General features: G+C 48.4%; 4 protein-coding genes across 10 annotated transcripts; 1 reads left to right on the forward strand and 3 right to left on the reverse strand.

Annotated features, from left to right (window-relative positions):
- Nucleotides 1-319: 319 nt before the first annotated feature.
- Nucleotides 320-4824, reverse strand: LOC118514244 (ubiquitin-conjugating enzyme E2 variant 2). 6 transcript variants are annotated; one of them, XM_036060951.1, is made up of 5 exons: nt 4665-4824; nt 3059-3233; nt 2618-2760; nt 2408-2533; nt 320-2302 (listed from the first exon to the last, which is right to left on the reverse strand). In XM_036060951.1, exons 2-5 carry the CDS (start codon nt 3078-3080, stop codon nt 2162-2164), a joined length of 432 nt encoding a protein of 143 aa, XP_035916844.1. In that variant the 5' UTR covers nt 3081-3233; nt 4665-4824; the 3' UTR covers nt 320-2161. The 6 variants fall into 6 exon arrangements, with proteins under 6 accessions (XP_035916844.1, XP_035916847.1, XP_035916845.1 ...); XM_036060954.1 differs by having other exon boundaries at nt 4471-4787; XM_036060952.1 differs by lacking the exon at nt 4665-4824 and adding an exon at nt 4175-4445.
- A 210-nt stretch (nt 4825-5034) lies between these two features.
- LOC118514227 (protein arginine N-methyltransferase 7) lies at nt 5035-7264 on the reverse strand. The gene has a single exon (XM_036060926.1). The coding sequence runs from the start codon at nt 7122-7124 to the stop codon at nt 5055-5057; it is 2070 nt and encodes a 689-aa protein (XP_035916819.1). The 5' UTR covers nt 7125-7264; the 3' UTR covers nt 5035-5054.
- Nucleotides 7265-7553: 289 nt separating this feature from the next.
- Nucleotides 7554-13898, forward strand: LOC118514218 (probable RNA helicase armi). Of its 2 annotated transcripts, none has more exons than XM_036060915.1 (4): nt 7554-7892; nt 8218-9785; nt 9859-10112; nt 10183-13898. In XM_036060915.1, exons 2-4 carry the CDS (start codon nt 9596-9598, stop codon nt 13417-13419), a joined length of 3681 nt encoding a protein of 1226 aa, XP_035916808.1. In that variant the 5' UTR covers nt 7554-7892; nt 8218-9595; the 3' UTR covers nt 13420-13898. The 2 variants fall into 2 exon arrangements, with proteins under 2 accessions (XP_035916808.1, XP_035916807.1); XM_036060914.1 differs by having other exon boundaries at nt 9219-9785.
- LOC118514235 lies at nt 13580-17177 on the reverse strand. Its single transcript, XM_036060939.1, has 2 exons — nt 15561-17177; nt 13580-15475 (listed from the first exon to the last, which is right to left on the reverse strand). The coding sequence occupies exons 1-2, from the start codon at nt 16609-16611 to the stop codon at nt 15384-15386; spliced, it is 1143 nt and encodes a 380-aa protein (XP_035916832.1). The 5' UTR covers nt 16612-17177; the 3' UTR covers nt 13580-15383.
- Between the last annotated feature and the right edge of the window lie 189 nt (nt 17178-17366).

The raw sequence follows: 17366 nt of genomic DNA on the forward strand, positions 1-17366 counted from the left end.
CGTCTTTTGTATTGATTGCTATTATTTCGGTCAAAAGTGTTCTTCCAACAGTTCAATCAACACCATCATCGTCATCAAGGCGCTAAGGAGTTCCCGTATAGGTTGAAGACCCTCATAAAACACGTCATGTCACCCGGTCATGACATGCGAATGACACCAGACGAGTGAGCTCAATCAAAGTGAGATGACCGGCAGCAAAACCGAGATTGGGAACAGATGATGTCGATCACATGTAATAATTGATCCCATACTTGAAGCTAAGATAAATTTATTTACCCTTCATATTATTTCGGTTTACATCACATTTGTCTCCTTCGTTTTTTTTTTTTTTGTTCGCCACGGCCAAGAACTTCACATTCTTTCCTTTTCCTTTCTCTCTCTCTCTCTCTCTCTGTATTAAAGCGCTCAAATTAAAAATAATAGAAAGCCACTAAACGAGAGGAAAACGACAATGCGCTGTACTATAGTCGGTTAATTATTAGCTTAAAAATTGGCCGTCAGCAGTTCTTTGTAACACACTTGTTGAAGATCACCAGTAAAAAAGGGAAACAAAGATTCTATTCCATTCCACGTACGAGTACACGACAATCCAATCGGTTGGTTGGTGCAGAGTATCCTGATGGCTAGCTGAATCAGCTTTGAATCTGAGTAACGCACGTGGGTCGGAAGTTTGGATCTGATCTGATCTACGTAACTAGCATTGTATTGTCTAGTCGTATAAAGGAAAACCGAAACGATCGTTAGCAGACCATTTTCATTTCAATGGGGTTACCATGGTTACGGTAAAAATCAACAAAAAAAAGATGAGAAAGATTACCCAAGATTGCGCGGTGCATCCGCGGTTTAGAATGCTCTTCTCAATGGGCGATTTATTCTGTTTCGTTATGTATCTAAACTGTTCAAAGCATAAAATCTTCACAGCAAACCATTTGCACGGTTAGGGGGACCATTTTATTTTGCTATGATTACTTTATATTACTTCCCAATAGTCATAATACAAGTTATGTAAAGCTGTGGCTTCATCGGCCATCGAACGTGTGCCTCCTCCATCCACGGGACAATTGTTCCTTTTCTTTCACGCTCAATCAAACCCTACAGAGTTTCCTTTTCAGTTTAGCCCTATTTGAAACGATGATCGCCGAACTTGTATTTTACACAACTGGTTCTCAACACACCTTTCATGCTGACAGTGACCAGAAGTACGACAAATCGATGGAAACGATTGTTTGATAAGGAAAGCTAAAAATGATGGTGCTTCAAAATCAAACATTCCCAACTTTATCACGCTAGCCGATGGAAAGATCGCTAATCGAACCACTCCGCCGCGGCACATATCAAGATTGCTCCTTATTTTGCAAAGAAAAAAATAAGGAACAATTTTAAGGGCGAAAGGAACCCACCCACGACGGGCGGGTACTTTTTCTCTTGCTTTTATTTCATCTTCAACTTCTAGCCCAACCGATCGGACACACTTGGCTGACTTTGTTTTTTTTTTTTTAATTCAAGCAACATTAGAAGCGCTTGTGCAGCTAGTTAGTGGATCCTCGGATGTAGTGACAACGGATAGGAGAACCTGTTCGAAAAGGAGCCTGATTTCCCATCCAAGCAAACGTTTCTGTGTTGCCTCGCTAGCAGCGCACGCTTGTTAGCTACGATTGAAGGAGCTGCTTCCGTGTTTTTTGTTTCAGCGTTTACTCAGTACGGAGATGTTGTTTTTTTCTTTTAAAAGTTGGCTGACTTCTCTCCTCAGCTGCTGTTGCTGCACTTTTAATAGCGCGTGCACATACAGATCATTTTCTTTCCCGTGTGTGTGTGTGTTTGTTTAGTATCTTCCAAGCAACACCACCTACTGTGATTGGTTTGCTTATAAGTTGTGAGTTAGCGATTTAGAGTAGCGCACTGACATCTCCGTCTGCCTGCCTGCATCATCATCATCATCATTACTTGGTTGATTTATATAACTTACTGCGGGTTTGTGTGTGTGTATGTCTTACTTCATTCAGCTTGCATCTGCGTTGCATCCTCTTTATTTCCTTTCACTGCAAAACTTTCCACTTGCATAGTTGTTTTTTCTTCGTTTTGTTTCGCCTCACGCTCCTCATCCTACATCTGCTCACGGGTATTCCATCGTTTGTTTCGTTTTAGAGTTGAATTAAGAGCACTAGAAGCAACTACCCTCCGGAGGTTGTGTTAACTTTAGGTTTTCCTTTAGCGTCATAATCCTACGTATTTCTTGTAAAATTGTCTTAATTGTGTAATCACGGTTCCATCTGCTCAGCACCGGAACCATCCTGTGATCGACCTGAAAGCGAAAGGTGAAAAACGTACGTTCATACAAGATCACGTTAGCTTATCGCCACCAAACCATCCGATGAAGCTCGCAGCCACGCTGGCTTTCGTTACTTACCACACCGTTCTGACTGTTGATGCAGTTAATGTTGATTTTAGATAGAAATTTCAGCGTTGGTGGCTCGTCCGGATAACGCTCGCCACATTCAACCTTAAGTGAGTACATTCTGTTTTCGTATGGAGTCTGTTGGTATGAAGGGCAAATACAATGTTAGCTAAGAAGCGTCCGAACCTGCAGCAGTAGTATGGCGGGATATGTCACACTTACCCGAGGCGGACCAATGATCATACCGGTCCAGTGCGTAAGGGTCATGTCATCGTCGTTCTCGAGACCCCAGGATATGGTACCGTCGCCTACACCCTTCTGTCCCGCTTCAAGTTCTTCAAGCAGGCGAAAGTTTCTTGGAACGACTGTGTGGACAGGATGAAACGAAGAAGATGAAAATAACAAATGGTTGATGGTATGGAAAGTTAATGTATAATCGGGACAGAGCTATCGATGAATTGAAATTGATTTTTTTTTATGTCACGTTTTTTATGTCGCCACACACGCGCGTCACACGCACGTAGTTAAAAATAAGAACAGGATAATTTAATAAAGCACGAGTGACCTGGACTCAGTTTTATAACGAACGGCAAATTACTTCATCGAAGCATACGCTGCAAATTGTAAGTAGCGTTTCTGAACATTCGAGTTGCTGCCACTTACCAACTCCTGTCGACGAAGCCATCCTCGAGTATGTGTGGGTTTGCGGGTTTGGGGGGGGGCTAACAATTGTCCAGATTCTCTCGTTTTTCGGTTCGCGGGAGTTACACTACGATAAGGCGGGCCACTGGTTCCAGGCGGATCAGTTCCTGCGCGTCCTAAGCAATCGTACCACTCGCTGTTGTATCCATATCGCATCCGACGTTTGCAGAACGGCAGTGTATGTAAAATAGAGTAGAAAATGGTTAGCAAGGAATGAATAAAACTTTTCAAGGATATTTTGTACAGCGAGTAACTTCCACTAACTCCACAGCCACCCGGTAGGGGGGTTCAACCCGATCTCCAGTCTTTTTTTTCAAAATAAATAATTATCTTCCTGTCCAGTGCAGCGTTTTTCTTGCATAATTCTATGCATCGTAGCAGCCACATACCATGAGTGTAAGCGGTGTGCACTAGCCACAACATTTATGCATGGTCATGCCATCCATGCCTTGCCTGTTGGCAACAATCTTCACCAGCAAAAGGACACCCGGTGTCTACTTTCTTGCTATATAATGCAATAAGTCGATTTTGCTTTTTGCTTTTCGCGAAAGCGACAGCACAACGGGGCAACCGCAATGAGTAATGCACAACATTTGTGTGCCCCTGCTGTGTGTGTATTGGTATTGGTTGAATTGATCAAGTTTTACGTGATTTCTAATTGGCATTGGGAGCGCATCATCGTCCGGAGATGCAGTATGCCGAACACCACACTGCATTTTCCGCACACGGGTTGATGAAGCAAATAACATGGTCCATTACACAGGTTTCGTCCTCGGAGTCGGAGAAAGCATCGAGCAAAAACGCAAATCAAGACGGAAACGTCATCCCACGGTACAGCGCACGCACTCGGCAGCAGAAGAAAGAGTCACACACCTTTCGTGCGATACTTTTTCCTTCTAATCTTCCTGCCAACTTTCAACATAATAGTGGCCCCGAAACTATCGAATGCGTAGACTCCTTTCGCACCACTAATCGGGTCGCGGGTAATTACTACCCACGGGACACACCACATTTCTACGACGTTCACCTCGGGGATTGAGCTGTAGGGATGTTTTGAAATCTGTCTTCACAGCTAACCTCACTGTTCGGCGGCGACTTTGATAGGATACGCAAGGCGACCTACACACAGAGCGGCGCTCGCACACCGGATGGCGGTGAGGACCACTAACGGCACGATGCACAAACCCTTAAAAACACCTTCGCTCCCTTTCCCTTCGTCGTCCCACCACTTTTGCATCCAGTCCTCAGTAGCTGAGCGGCTTTCTTCCAGTGCCGCTTGGCTACTTGGCAACCCGTGTTCCGGCAATACCGATATATCGACCCTCCCCTCCCCTCCCCCCACCCGTTTAATGTGAGTCCACCAGGACGGTCACCTGGAAACTTCGGGGGCTAAACACACTGCTGCTGCTGCTGCTGCTGCTACGCTCCCCTATTACCGTACAGCTACAGAGAATCGGCAATCCGTAAGAACCCGTTTATTAGACCGCAGTGTGGCGGGCCTGCGTGTGTCGCAGAACGGCTTAGCGCGTATTATGAGAAAGAGGGAGTGTTAATTCTTTAAGCTTACTTTTCTTGGCTCGCACAGTACGACGAGAATTCGAAGACCAATTTTGATAGCGAAACGAAGTTAGCCGCAGACCAGCCAGGAAAATTGAAATGTAGCGAATGTGCCACAGTGGTATTGGTGTCGGCAACGGCAACCCACCAACACAGACGAAAGATCAAGCGAATTGATTATTTCCAGTGCGACAGCACTGGCTGAATTCAAGAAAGTAGTCCGTACGTGCGATTTGATCAAGCAAATTTTGAGACGTTTCGGACGTTCAATTGGACCGTTGCGTCGACATACAAAACTGCTGAGTGGTGTAGTGGTTGTATTATACAAATTTAATTTCCCTTATTCCGATGTCCTATAGGATAAAGTAGCAAAACCAACATTCAAGCTCGGTGGTAACATTTATTGATCCCCATAATCAAACTGAAAGTATACATTGTTTAAGACGGGATTGAACTTTACAGTCCAAGGAATTTTTCCCTTTCGGTTCGGTAGCTTCCGCAGCAGATGGACGCCCTGCCGCCAATTTGCATTCCACCGTATCGGTTCATCGGATGCCTCCTCGACCGGTACAAGTGGTCCGCTCGATATGGTCGTTTTTGGACTGTGGCTCCCATCCAGATGCCAATCGATCCATATCGCTATGCCGTTCAATCGATCCGGTTCCGAAACGCGCATTTCACCTCGCTGAAGCTTCGATTGCTCAAAATCCGCCACCAGATCCAGCTCCATCAAACGAATCGCACCAGCCAATGGGTAGGACGGATATTCCCACAGAGGTTGCGCTTCGATCGGTGAATCGGCATACGAGGAGTGTTGTTCGATTAGACGATCCATCAGCGAAAGATCGAAACCTTCACATGTGCCGAGTGGGGCGTTGATTTTCTGCAAGTCTAAAAACTCCACCGGCAGTGCGTAAAGCGTACCGGACGAGGGAATCACTGTGACGGTGGCAGGAAGCATCGGGCGGAGGTTTTTCAACAAATCTCCATAGTGCAAGTTGTCCCAGGGCAAAATTGCCGAAGGAAAGTGTGGTTCGGCAAAAACGTGCGTAACGGTCGCAGCGTCGCCGGGTCCGAGTGCATCTGCCGACGACAGGAACTGCACATTCGGTACACTGTTGTGCTCTACAAACGCTTCCATGCAGCGGCGTGATATTGCATTCGGTTCGTACAGCAGCACCTTCTTTACACCCATCCGAGCTGCCGCGAGGCCAAGCAGCGAACCTTCGCTAAGCACCAGCACGACGGAATCGCTTGAAAATACTCGCTCGAAGTAGTTCAAGTAGCGCTTGTTGCGCAGACTATCATTAAGCTGCCCAATGCGTGATCGAGACTGCGCGATGTGCCATCCGCAGGTACAGTGTGGTGCGTCGATCGGGTTTGAGCACGCTTGTTCTCCTATCGCAAACCATAGCGAATACTCGTCGTGGTACGATTGCAGCGCAAACTCTTGACCACGTTCGAGAGGAATCTTGGCCGGGGGTAAAAAGTAGACGGCCTGCATCCAGTGATCCCGCCACGGAATGAAATTCCCTTCAGGTATGCGTTGTTTTCGTGCTTCAGTTTGGTTTTGCTTTAGGGTGGCGTGGTCCGGGTGAGCCCAATACGGAGCACAGCTTAGCAGCACGTCGCCTTCGCTGTCCATTGTTAAATCCCACCACATAAAGACAGCCTGGGGGAAACCGGATGTTCGCGCTTTGCAAACGTTTTTCTCACTTCGATCGTTTACCAGCGCATCGTGTTTGTTCCAGCGGAACTGGAACACGGGTACGGGATCTGTTAGCGGATTAAAGCTGGCCACCGGCAGCTGGCTCAGTTGGATGTCGAATACAGCGCTAGACCCACGGCAGGACGCCACTTCCGGTGGAACACGCAGCAAAATGTCACCGTCAGCGTTCGAGAGTGTCTTTAGCTGTTGCCAACCAAGCACTAGCGGACACTCGACCACTTGCGCGTATACGGTCGCTAGGTGCGGTATCGTCAGTACATCATCCGTCAGCAGATGCTGTAAGGCGTGTCGGTAGGTCCCGAGGGCTCCCTCACCGATCAGCTCGGTATCGAACAGTTCCGTCACCAGCACGTTCGCTCGCCGTTCCATATCCTGCCCCAAACCGACCGACAGTTGGGTGGAGCGTTTTTTCACCAGCCGTATACGTTCCTTCATTCCGTTCGCTTCGATGACCTTTTCCGCACATTCAGCCATCGGACGAAATGCTTCACATGCAACTACACTGTCGGCACCCGCCCGGATAGCCATCATCGAGAGTAGTCCACTGCCGGTACCGATGTCCAGCACGTGTGCTTGCTGCCCAGCGGCATGCAATCGGGCTATCGTTAGCTGTAGTGCCCGGTCGTACTTCTGATTGCGTTCCCAGTCATGGCACATGTCTGCGAATGCACTGCGCGCTATCTCCTGCCGCAAATCGAATCCACCATCGTCGGATGCACTGTCCGGGAAGTTATCATCCATCGCGAGTTAATTCTAACGAAAAAAAGCTACTGCACCTGAAACCGTATACGTTTGCTACAGCCGCAATACGACTTGTTTACATGTTATAACGGAGACCGTCGCGTTCACACACCAATGTAGTTACACGTGCTAATTCAAGGTATCTACATGCAAGGTGTGGATTGTTGTTTCTGGCACGAAAGTAAGCTCCGTGCTTTCAAAAATCGTTGAAATGATTTTCTTTTTGCAAAAGATCTTTTTAATTATCACGGCACTGAGCCAAGTTGTTCCACTACAAACCAAAATGCAGTACTCTTAAAGAAACGGTCTACGACATTCTCTTTTGTTGTTGATTACATTCACGATTACTATAGAGGTGAATCGGGTACAGGGTGTATCGATGCAGTTTTATTTGCCATGTCAAAATTGGCGTTGAAAAATGCCAAACAGATGACACCCTGCTTTTGATTACCAAATTGGCAAGCGCAAACAGAAGTGCTCCTTTTCGTTTCGCAAATTGTTGCGGTTACCTTAAAACGCACACCTGATAATCCTCGTTTTAGTGAAACTATCCTCTGCCATCAAATATATAAACGTGTTGCACACCACCATTGGTGTGTTCGGAATGGTTAAAACCACACGGGAACGCGGGGTGTAACGAAATCGCATAGGATAGGCAGAATTCCAGGAAGGCGGATGCTTGCTGGGAAGAAAAAAGCTTTTTAAGCGACTGGATGAAATTCTACACAAAATATGTCTAGCAGCGATCTTGCATCTAAAGAAGCCATCGTAAGTATTCAACACCCTCATGGGCTAGTAGTTGAGGTAGTGCTTTAAATTATTTTCATCCAACAAAAAACGAACCCGATTGCACGAACATTCATGGTCCCATATTCCGCAGTGGTGTAAGGATTGGAAGACTAAAATTAGATAGGATCAGCAGCATCATCGTCATGCACTAACACAGAAACATCCAACCATCACAGCCCGCAGTTGAAACATGAAACCCCCATGAATAAGCCCATTGCGAAGTGCCGTTCTTGACTGCGTCGTACCGTTTTTGAGGTTATACAAAGTGCTGATGTTGCTCCTTCGTATCATTTTACCGTGCCAGAAATGCTGCCTTCCGGTGTGCAGTAGCAGTAGTAGGGAATGATGGGCAGCCTTTGCGAATGGAATCAGTTGCTCGTTCACGGGCCAGCTTGGCAACGAGCGGTCGAGACATCGTGGAATAAAAGCTATCCGAGGGAAGTATACACCGTGTACGGTTGGTATGGTAACGGTGAAGGCGTTCGGTAAGAATTAAGGACACGTTTCCTTATTGCATGTTGATTTACTCTGGATGATAAGTTCGGTAAAGTAACGTAAAACATGGCTATCGCGGTTATATTTGAACGCTTTGTGAAAAAACCATTAAGGCAGTTCGATAACAGTTCCACCGATGATCTTGTCCCGTTCGTGGTATGCCAACTTTTGAGACCCCGTGCTAGGATTAACTGTTTCGTTTTGCATTTAAGTTGAGCGACGTCGTCGTTTCAATATAAACGATAAAATCAAGGAACTGGGCACACTGCTGCCGAAAAACATGGAAGGATCTAGTAGCGAGCTGAACGGCAAAGATGGTCGCGTAAATAAGGGAACCATTCTGAAAGGGACGGTAGACTATGTAAAGGAGCTCAAGCTAGAGGTCAGCATGCTGAGACGTAACGATGAACTCGTTATGGCACTACGCAATGAAAACGCAATGCTGCTGAAGCGTGTTGCGGTAAGTTGGTTTTACTTTGCCTACAAACGATGATCGTACGATTACCATTGCTTCTGTTTACCGAAAAAGTTCCTCACCGATGTACGCATTTATCCACTAATGTGTCTATAAGACACGCAAATGACTAATGAAAAGAACTTTCAGTCCTATTAGCATAGTCCCATAGCACCAAGGTAAGGTACCTACTTCTAAAAGTCCATAGATTTTCCTCCTGCTCGCTGCGGAAAAAAAATGTTCGTGCAAGTATAAACATTAAAGATCGCATCCAACAGCAGCACGCATCTGCCCGATCGTCCCGTTTTGCTAATCTACGCTTTGTTCCTTTCTTTTCGAATTCGCGTACCGCCCAGTCGAAGGTAGAGCAGCAACTGGCGCCGTCAAAGGATGGCATCATCGGTGTAACGTTCTACATCTTTGTGGACATGTGCGAAAACAATCTGCAGCTAGAAAACCACGCCAACCGTCTGCAGAGTTTGCGCAAGGAACTAAATTACGTGAAGGAAACCGACTGGCAGTATGATTCAATCGAAAAGATTCTTGGCCAAAATTGAATAGTCTGAACCAAAGCTGTCGGTACAAACAAATGTGACCCGTGCGCATAGCGTGCTTATTAGTTTTTCTTTTTTTTAAGTTCATTTTTAAATCACTTGAAAATTGTGCCTTGTTCTTTGTGTAATAGTTTTATAATACAGTCAACAAAAAAAAGGGCGCAAGGCACGAATTCAAAATGTTTCGTCTCACGGCGTGGTTCATACGCAAGGCGTGGGAAAAGACGCCAAACCAACAACTATCGCTAGCAGAAAATATACGTCTGTACGAGGAAATGCTGCAACAGGAGGACGAAAATGATGGTAAAAAGAAGCAGGAACAGATCGTCAAACAAGCGATTGAACCAACGGATTGTTTCCAAACGACCGGTAAAGCTAACGGCGCAATAATGTAGGCTCATATTATCAGTTTAACCAACCACGGTTGTTATCTTTTGAACAGGCACAATCACAGAGGTGCGGGCAGACTACATCATCATCGATGGCATCTATTTCGTGCCGAAAGCTTTGCTGAAAAACACCGAAGCGGGTGCCCATGTGGAGGAAAACACTAAGGTTCAGTTCTTGGCCAATCGTAAGACGGACCCTCTGTCAGGCGAAACGTCCACGAAGGTAGTGAAAATCATTTCCATACTAGGCAACCACTGGAGCGGTGGTGATACAGCAGCAGCAGCAGCGACTGAAGAAGAAGATTGGGTAGGTGCCGGTTGTCCTAGCAACGGTACATGCGAACCGATCACTACAGTCATCTCTATATTTTTTTCAGACACAGCAAACCGATACAACTACCACCAACGCCACCACATACTACAAGAGCAATAGGCGACGTGAACCGGGCACCGTGATCGGCAATGAGAACGATATACTGATGGTGGAAACCGATGCTGGTGATCCGATCAGTGTGAACATTGACAAAACCAGCATGTCATTCGTGCCGGCAATGGGGGACTACGTGACGCTGGACTGTGTCGTACAGATGGACGGCAAGTTCGTCGACTTTAAGGGTGAAGTGTTGGAGGTGGTGGGCATCGAACCAACACGCATCGTCTCCGACATCGGTACGATCGTGGCGATCGAGCAGGAGGGCGGTGAAATCCGTGCTACCGCCTCAAACAGTACGGTCATCTATCAGGCGACCATACTGACCGACTATCGGCCGAAAACGGGTGACCGGGTGGAGTATAAAGCCGTCGAAAATAAGCACGTGCGTATGCGCTGCATCAGTGTGAAGCTGCTTGCGCCAGCCGTCATGAAAACGTTGGAAAACAATCCATCGCAGGCACCGTTTCGAAATGGCAACACCAGACCGACCAATAGCTTGTGGCAGGATAAGCACGGTATTCGCATTACCGGCGAGTTTGACGTCACGCTCAAGGATGGCCAGGATCGGGCATGTCGGAAGGTGGTGATAAAGAACGAATCGGACAAACAGCACAAGATACTGAAAATGCTCGGTCCGAAGAGTGACATGCCGCAGGTATGCCTCAAGTCACCGGTTGCACACGCCCAAACCTTCCTGTTCCCGGGCGAATCGGTTGAGTACGAGTTTGAGATATCGGGTGGAGGAATATTCGGACGGAACGAGGAATCGTGCATATGGTGCTTCGGAGGTGCATTTCGTATCGGGCGCATTTTTCGCATCACAGTAGGCGATACGAACGATGAACGGTTTCCCGCAGCAACGACGATCGGCGGCGGGAGCTTCGGGAGGGTTTCGTACTGTAAGAAGCAGCTTGCCCTGCTCAACATGAGACGTGCACCGGGCACGGTCCTGGCCGGCCGTGGCTTTGGCAATCGTATGAACTTTATCGCAAACCCGCTGCCCGCCTACAACGTACCGTCGGAGCTGTTCGACATTCTCCTGACGACGCAAAGCCGTGCCGAGGTTAAGAACATACTCGAACGTGCTCCGTACTGCTTGAACGAACCGCTGTCTCCCCTGAACTATAGCAGGCTGATGAAAAATTTCATCTATCTCGAGGAAATAGCGCTGCAGATAGAGTTCCGCAAGCATGACATCGATAGGGCACACTTCACGGCCGAGGACAGCTTTCTGGCGCTGGAGGTGCCGAACATTGTCGAAGCGCGACCTTCCATCATGGTGGGCGACGCGGTGCGTGCCACTGCACCATGGACCAAGGACACGACCATCTATCAGGGCATCATCCACCGAGTGCTGCATAGCCGCGTGTTGCTCAAGTTTGACCAAACGTTCCACGCACGGTACAATGGCGAAAGTTACGCGATTCAGTTCACGTTCGGGCGGACCGTGTTCCGCAAGCAGCAGCACGCGATCAAGCGCGTACAGCAGACGATGGGATTCGAGTATCTGTTTCCCGAGCGATTGCAGCTACAGGAACCGCTGCTGAACGTGCGCCTTCACGCGGGTACCCATGATATGATACTGGAGGAAAAAATGGCCGACGGCAAAACGGTGTCCCGCGGGCTGCCGTGGTGTAACGCAGCACTGAACCGGTACCAGAAGCAGGCGGTCGTGAATGTGCTGCGGGGCGAGGCTCGTCCCACTCCGCACATCATCTTCGGACCACCGGGAACGGGGAAAACGATCACCATCATTGAGCTGATTCATCAGCTGGTGGCGAATGTGCCCAGTTCGCGCGTGATCGTTGTTACGCCGTCAAACAGTGCGGCCTACCTCATTACGGAACGATTGGCAAGGGGCGGTATTTTACAGCCGGGTGACTTTATACGGCTCGTTGCCATGAGCCAGGTGGAGCGGGAATCGGTGCCGGAACATCTCGCCCAGTACTGCGCCACCGTAGATGTGGCCGACGAGCGTAGCACGTTCGGCGATGTGCTGGTAACTGAGTCGGGGCTGCGCATGAAGTTTCAGGCCAAACACATCGGCCGGCACCGTGTGACGATCAGCACCTGTCTCGGTATTGGCTCGCTGATGATGATGAAGTTTGATCCGAACCACTTCACGCACGTGATTATCGATGAGGCCGGCCAGGCGATGGAACCGGAAACGTTGATTCCAATCTGCCAAGTTGGCCGGACGAGCGGTACGGTCGTGCTGGTCGGCGATCCGAAGCAGCTCGGCCATTCCGTGCATTTCGCCGACGGTGAGCAGTGGAACAGCAACCTGTCGCTGCTCGAACGGTTGCTCGATCGGCGGCTGTACTCCGTCGATCGGCGGCGCTTTTCCGAGGAAGAAACGGCCGGTTACGATCCACGGCTGGTGACGATGCTGCGCATCAACTACCGCTCCATCCCGGCCGTACTGTCGCTGTACAATGATTTGTTTTACGGCAGCACGCTCCAGCCGTACCGGCCCGCCGTGACCGAGCAGGAGGTTGAGCTGATCGCTGCCGTGCGGGACATTTTGCGAATGGAACCGACGACCGACGCAAACACTGCCCGGGATGGGTTCTTCTTCTGCGGTATCAATGGCACGAACAAACAGTCGCCCGAAAGCCCGTCCTGGTTCAATCCGGCCGAGGCGTGCATGGTGCACAAGATCGTGGAACGGTTGTACAGGGGCGGAAGGTGCGGTCCGGACGATATCGGCATTATTACCCCGTACGTGATGCAGGTGCGTAGCATCAGGCGCATTTTCGATGCGGCATCACTCGAATCGCCCAAGATTGGCTCGGTGGAAGAGTTCCAGGGACAGGAGCGCAAGGTGATCATTCTGTCGGCGGTACGATCGTCCGCGGTGTTTTTGGCACGCGATGCTACCGCGAAACTCGGATTTATTGCGGCCCCGAAGCGCATCAATGTGGCCATTTCGCGTGCGAAGGTGGTGCTGGTAGTCGTAGGCAACCCGCACCTGCTGGCAACGGACGACATTTGGGGCAGTTTGCTGCAGCGTGCGGTGAACGGTAAGACGTACTGTGGCTGTTCGCTTCCATCGACCCTTATGGAGCGATCGCGTGATGTTGCCATGGCGAACCGACAGAAAAGCATCCAAGGAGGCGGGCACAATCTTTTGCAGCGCCAGTACGACGATGACGACGAGGATGAGACCGAGCAATATTGATTGGCGGGCGGAAAGTTTGTTTGAACTAAAATGCAATTTGTATTAAACAACCGATGCGCGGGATAAGGACACGGATTTGACATCCCGCGATGGAATGGGAAGGAAATACGTTGAAATTTAATTATGTTGGTATTTTTATTCTACACTTCTTTAGTTGATGTTTTTTTTTTTTTGGTTCTTTGCTGAATACCCTCTTTGAATAACTAGATTTATCCTACTGTTTTCGGTGTTTCCCTTCACTTCATGTTCATGCCTTCTCGCGTTGCGTTACTGTTACCACTTTAAGACAGGTTCTGTTCCGGAATTCCATAATAGCTGCGTCTCAAACATGTTGTCACTCGATCGGCACGAAAGCTTCTGTAAGAAATGACCCATTCGAGATGAGCATTAATCTCCGGTTTGGCTTTTGTTTTTGTAAACTGAGGGAAACCCCTAAACCCAAGAAACTGTTTTGTGAATAAAACTTTTGATAAGCATTAGTTTTCGTCATTTGTTTCTTCTGTAAAACCAGCGCATTATATCACACACCTTGCTCTTGTTCTTGTGTTCAGTTACTCGCACCATAACCCTTTTCTGTTGGCTACCTTTGCGTTGATTCAGTTTATTAAAACCTTTTTATGGCCATTCTGAATTGCTTTGTTTGATTGCATTTGGTTTACCGGAACAAAAATGTTTACTTAAATCGTCCGTCGTTCTATGTTCCAAGCTACCTAAGCTTAGCCTTACCCTTCTTTTTTGTTATAATAACAAGTTTTAAGCAAGCCTTCTTCTTGTCCTTTTTCCGTATGTTGCGGCATGTTTAATCTCTCCTTATCTTTCGGCTTTCGGGCTTCCATTAACGAAAATCAGATCCTTGTTCTTACCTTCCCGGAGGGCGAAGCAAAGGAAAACTTGCGCGAACGTACACGTTCCTCACTTCTAGACTAATTGATTGAAAACTATATAAACAAAACCTGTTCATTTTTTTTTACAGTCTCTCGCTCTGGGACCAGTGGAGCGTACAAAATCTCATTTGTTTGTGGTTTAGAACCTTAGATCAAAATTTGCCGCCTTCTTGGATGATTACTTTACTCCAAACAAATATCATTACGATGCAGATCACATGGCAAACAACACGCGTTTGGGTGTGTGTGTGTGTGCATGAGTGCATAGGTGTAGTAGGCTTAGGTGCTTTGTTTAAAGCACGCCTATTAAACTAGCTCTTGCATTTGTTAGTACGCCGTGCTGCTACTAAATTAAACGATCGCTTTTGTGCCGTTTTTTTCGTTACATATTATAGCTCATTAGATTACACTGTGTTGCAGGTCAATCAAAAAGATCGTCTCGAATGTTTCAAACCATCCGGACACGTTACCTAGCTTAAGCCGTGCATTGCTGTCAACTTGTGGACGCTTCTTCTTACTGACCTGAACAACAATGGTATGCGCGTTTGTTGGTTTCGTTCGCTACTACATCTTTAAATATACGTACATCCTATATACACATTCATATACTTGACTGGCACGCTACGGACATTGCGTTATTAGTGCCCACCCGTTTTAGGTGTTCGTTTGGGATTCGCTCTCTCTTTCTCTCTCTCTCTCTCTCTCTCTCTCTTCATTTCTTCCTCTTTTTGGCTCAAAACAAGGTACGCACGTGTTGCTGAAAAATAATTTAAACGATCAAAGTAACCCTCGTCACTCTCTAGTTCCTCCATACACATGTCGTGTCCGGCGGTATGTTCATTTTAGATAGCGAAGCAAGCTATGATAATTAGGTCTGGCTTACTCGTTGATTCTGTCCTATTATGCTACTAGTTCTAATCACACAATCACTGGCGTTGAGTAATAACAGGCCGGACGAATCGGGAACCCACGCACTCTGTACACATTGCATCCCAGCAAGGGCGGAGGGAAACGGTTCGGCCAACAGTCCCCGCCGATTGGCATTGGTTGGTTGGTGGTGTGTTGTGGTGTTGCGTGTTTTCAACAGTAACTGCCTACGTAGCTAATCGATGGGGTTTTGGCGGTGAATTCCGGCAACGATACTGGCCTCCAGTACCACCAGTTGTAGATCACTGCGAGCGTAGGAAGAAGAATAAGTTTATTAGGCTTTTCCCCGTAGAAAACAGATTAGCAGCGTCGGTGTCTAAGCACACTCACATCCATAGTAAGGCGGCAACCGCACGGAGAGCGTCCGGCAGCGATGCCTACATTCTTGCGTGGGTCGTAACATAAACGTTCGGCTGCCACTACCCTGGATGACGAACATGTTGGCACACTCCGCATCGGGCACGCTGTACAACGGTGCCTGCGGTGTATCGATTAGCAGGTACCGTTCCAAACTAACGCCCGTCGCCGGCAACCGGTTGGGCCGGGGAAACAGTCTACGCAACAACCGCGCCGGTTCCATCCGGTTGCAACGCCACACGTTGTGGCTTTCGGGTGCATTCGTCCCGCGACCGCCGGTCACTCCACCGGTGGTCCCGCTAACGTTCGCAAACACTCGAAACAGATCGTCCAGGTTGTGGATGGCATCGTCAGTCGACTGTACCCGGTACGCATCCTTGGTAAAGACCGACCGGTGCTGTTCGACCAGCGCCTGCAAACTGCCGATGTCGACCAGCTCTTTTTGTGTTTTGAAAATGTACGGATAATTGACGGCGGTCGAAGCGACCAGCGACGAGCGCGGTTCATGCACGGCGGTGAAATCGAGCACGTTGGCCACGTCCGCGCACGGATCACAGTTGAGATTTTCCACCTGAAAGTACGGATTGGTCAGCAGACAGCTTTCGTCGTAGTACTCGGTGAGGGCCGGATACGAGGCGATGATCGGTACGGTTGCCTTCCGCCAGAAGCGCATCCCCGGGTAGATGAAGCTCTGGATGTTGCGCAGCACAATCGTCGACACCTCATGCTTGTACGAGAACACGACGAACAGCGTCACCAGCAGGAAGATGAAGTTGATGATCTTTTTCTTCCGCTCGATCACCGTCTTCAGCAGGGTGCGGCTCGTGTGCTTGTCGAAGATGTAGTTGATGATGTTGTTGTTGTGGAAGTAGTGCCGGATCAGGTAGTTGTTGAACTCGGTCTCACTGATTTGGCCGCGCCGGGCCGCCAGATGCCGCAGACGGTTCAGGTTGTCCACGTACTTTCGGATGATCTCATTCTTGTCCCGCAAACCCCCAAAGTTCATGTCCAGCTCGTCACCCATCACCCCGGATGGTGGTGGTAGCGCACACACACGCACACACACACGACACACACGCGGAAATCCGGCCAACTACGATGAGACCCGTTACGGTGGTGACCTGGTGGAGCAGTGGTGCGTTGCACTTTGCACATACGCTAGCAGCAGGATAGCACCAAATAAGGAGACCACCTCATCTACAGCAAGAAACCTTCGAATGACATTGCCAAAATTCGCCACAATTCGGAACCATCACCAATACCAAAGAGGAGACAGGTGCAGGTTCCAGCACCACCAGCAGCAGCAGCAGCACGACAAGGGAATATTCTTCTGCCCGCTTTCAGCATCGGTTTGCGTTTTACAAACTAGCACAATGTTTTCCGTCAGCAGCTCGCGTGGGTAGAATGCACCAAAAAAAAAAATAACAAAACTGCACTTTTATGCGGGCCAACTTTGCATTGGCTTCATCCCGCTTGTTGGTGTGGTGTGTGAATCGATTATAAACAAACACGGAACGGTGTCATGTTTTTGCAGCTCGCCCTGCGATTGTGTTCGTCGCAAAACTACGACTTTTGCTGCTGCTGCGAATGCAAGGGCGAGTAAATGTATGGGTGTGTGTAGTGTGCTTAGAATAGTTTTTTCACTGGGCGAGAAAATCGATGACAGCTGTCGAGCAGCTAGCGTTTACGAGGGATGGCGTAAATATCGATGAAAGGACGGTCGACCAGGAAAAAGCGTCAGATTGCTAGACACGAAATGCTTTGCTTTTATAGTTTCAA

This window comes from Anopheles stephensi, chromosome 3 (genome assembly GCF_013141755.1).
Source record: "Anopheles stephensi strain Indian chromosome 3, UCI_ANSTEP_V1.0, whole genome shotgun sequence".
Taxonomy (NCBI): Eukaryota; Metazoa; Arthropoda; class Insecta; order Diptera; family Culicidae; genus Anopheles; species Anopheles stephensi.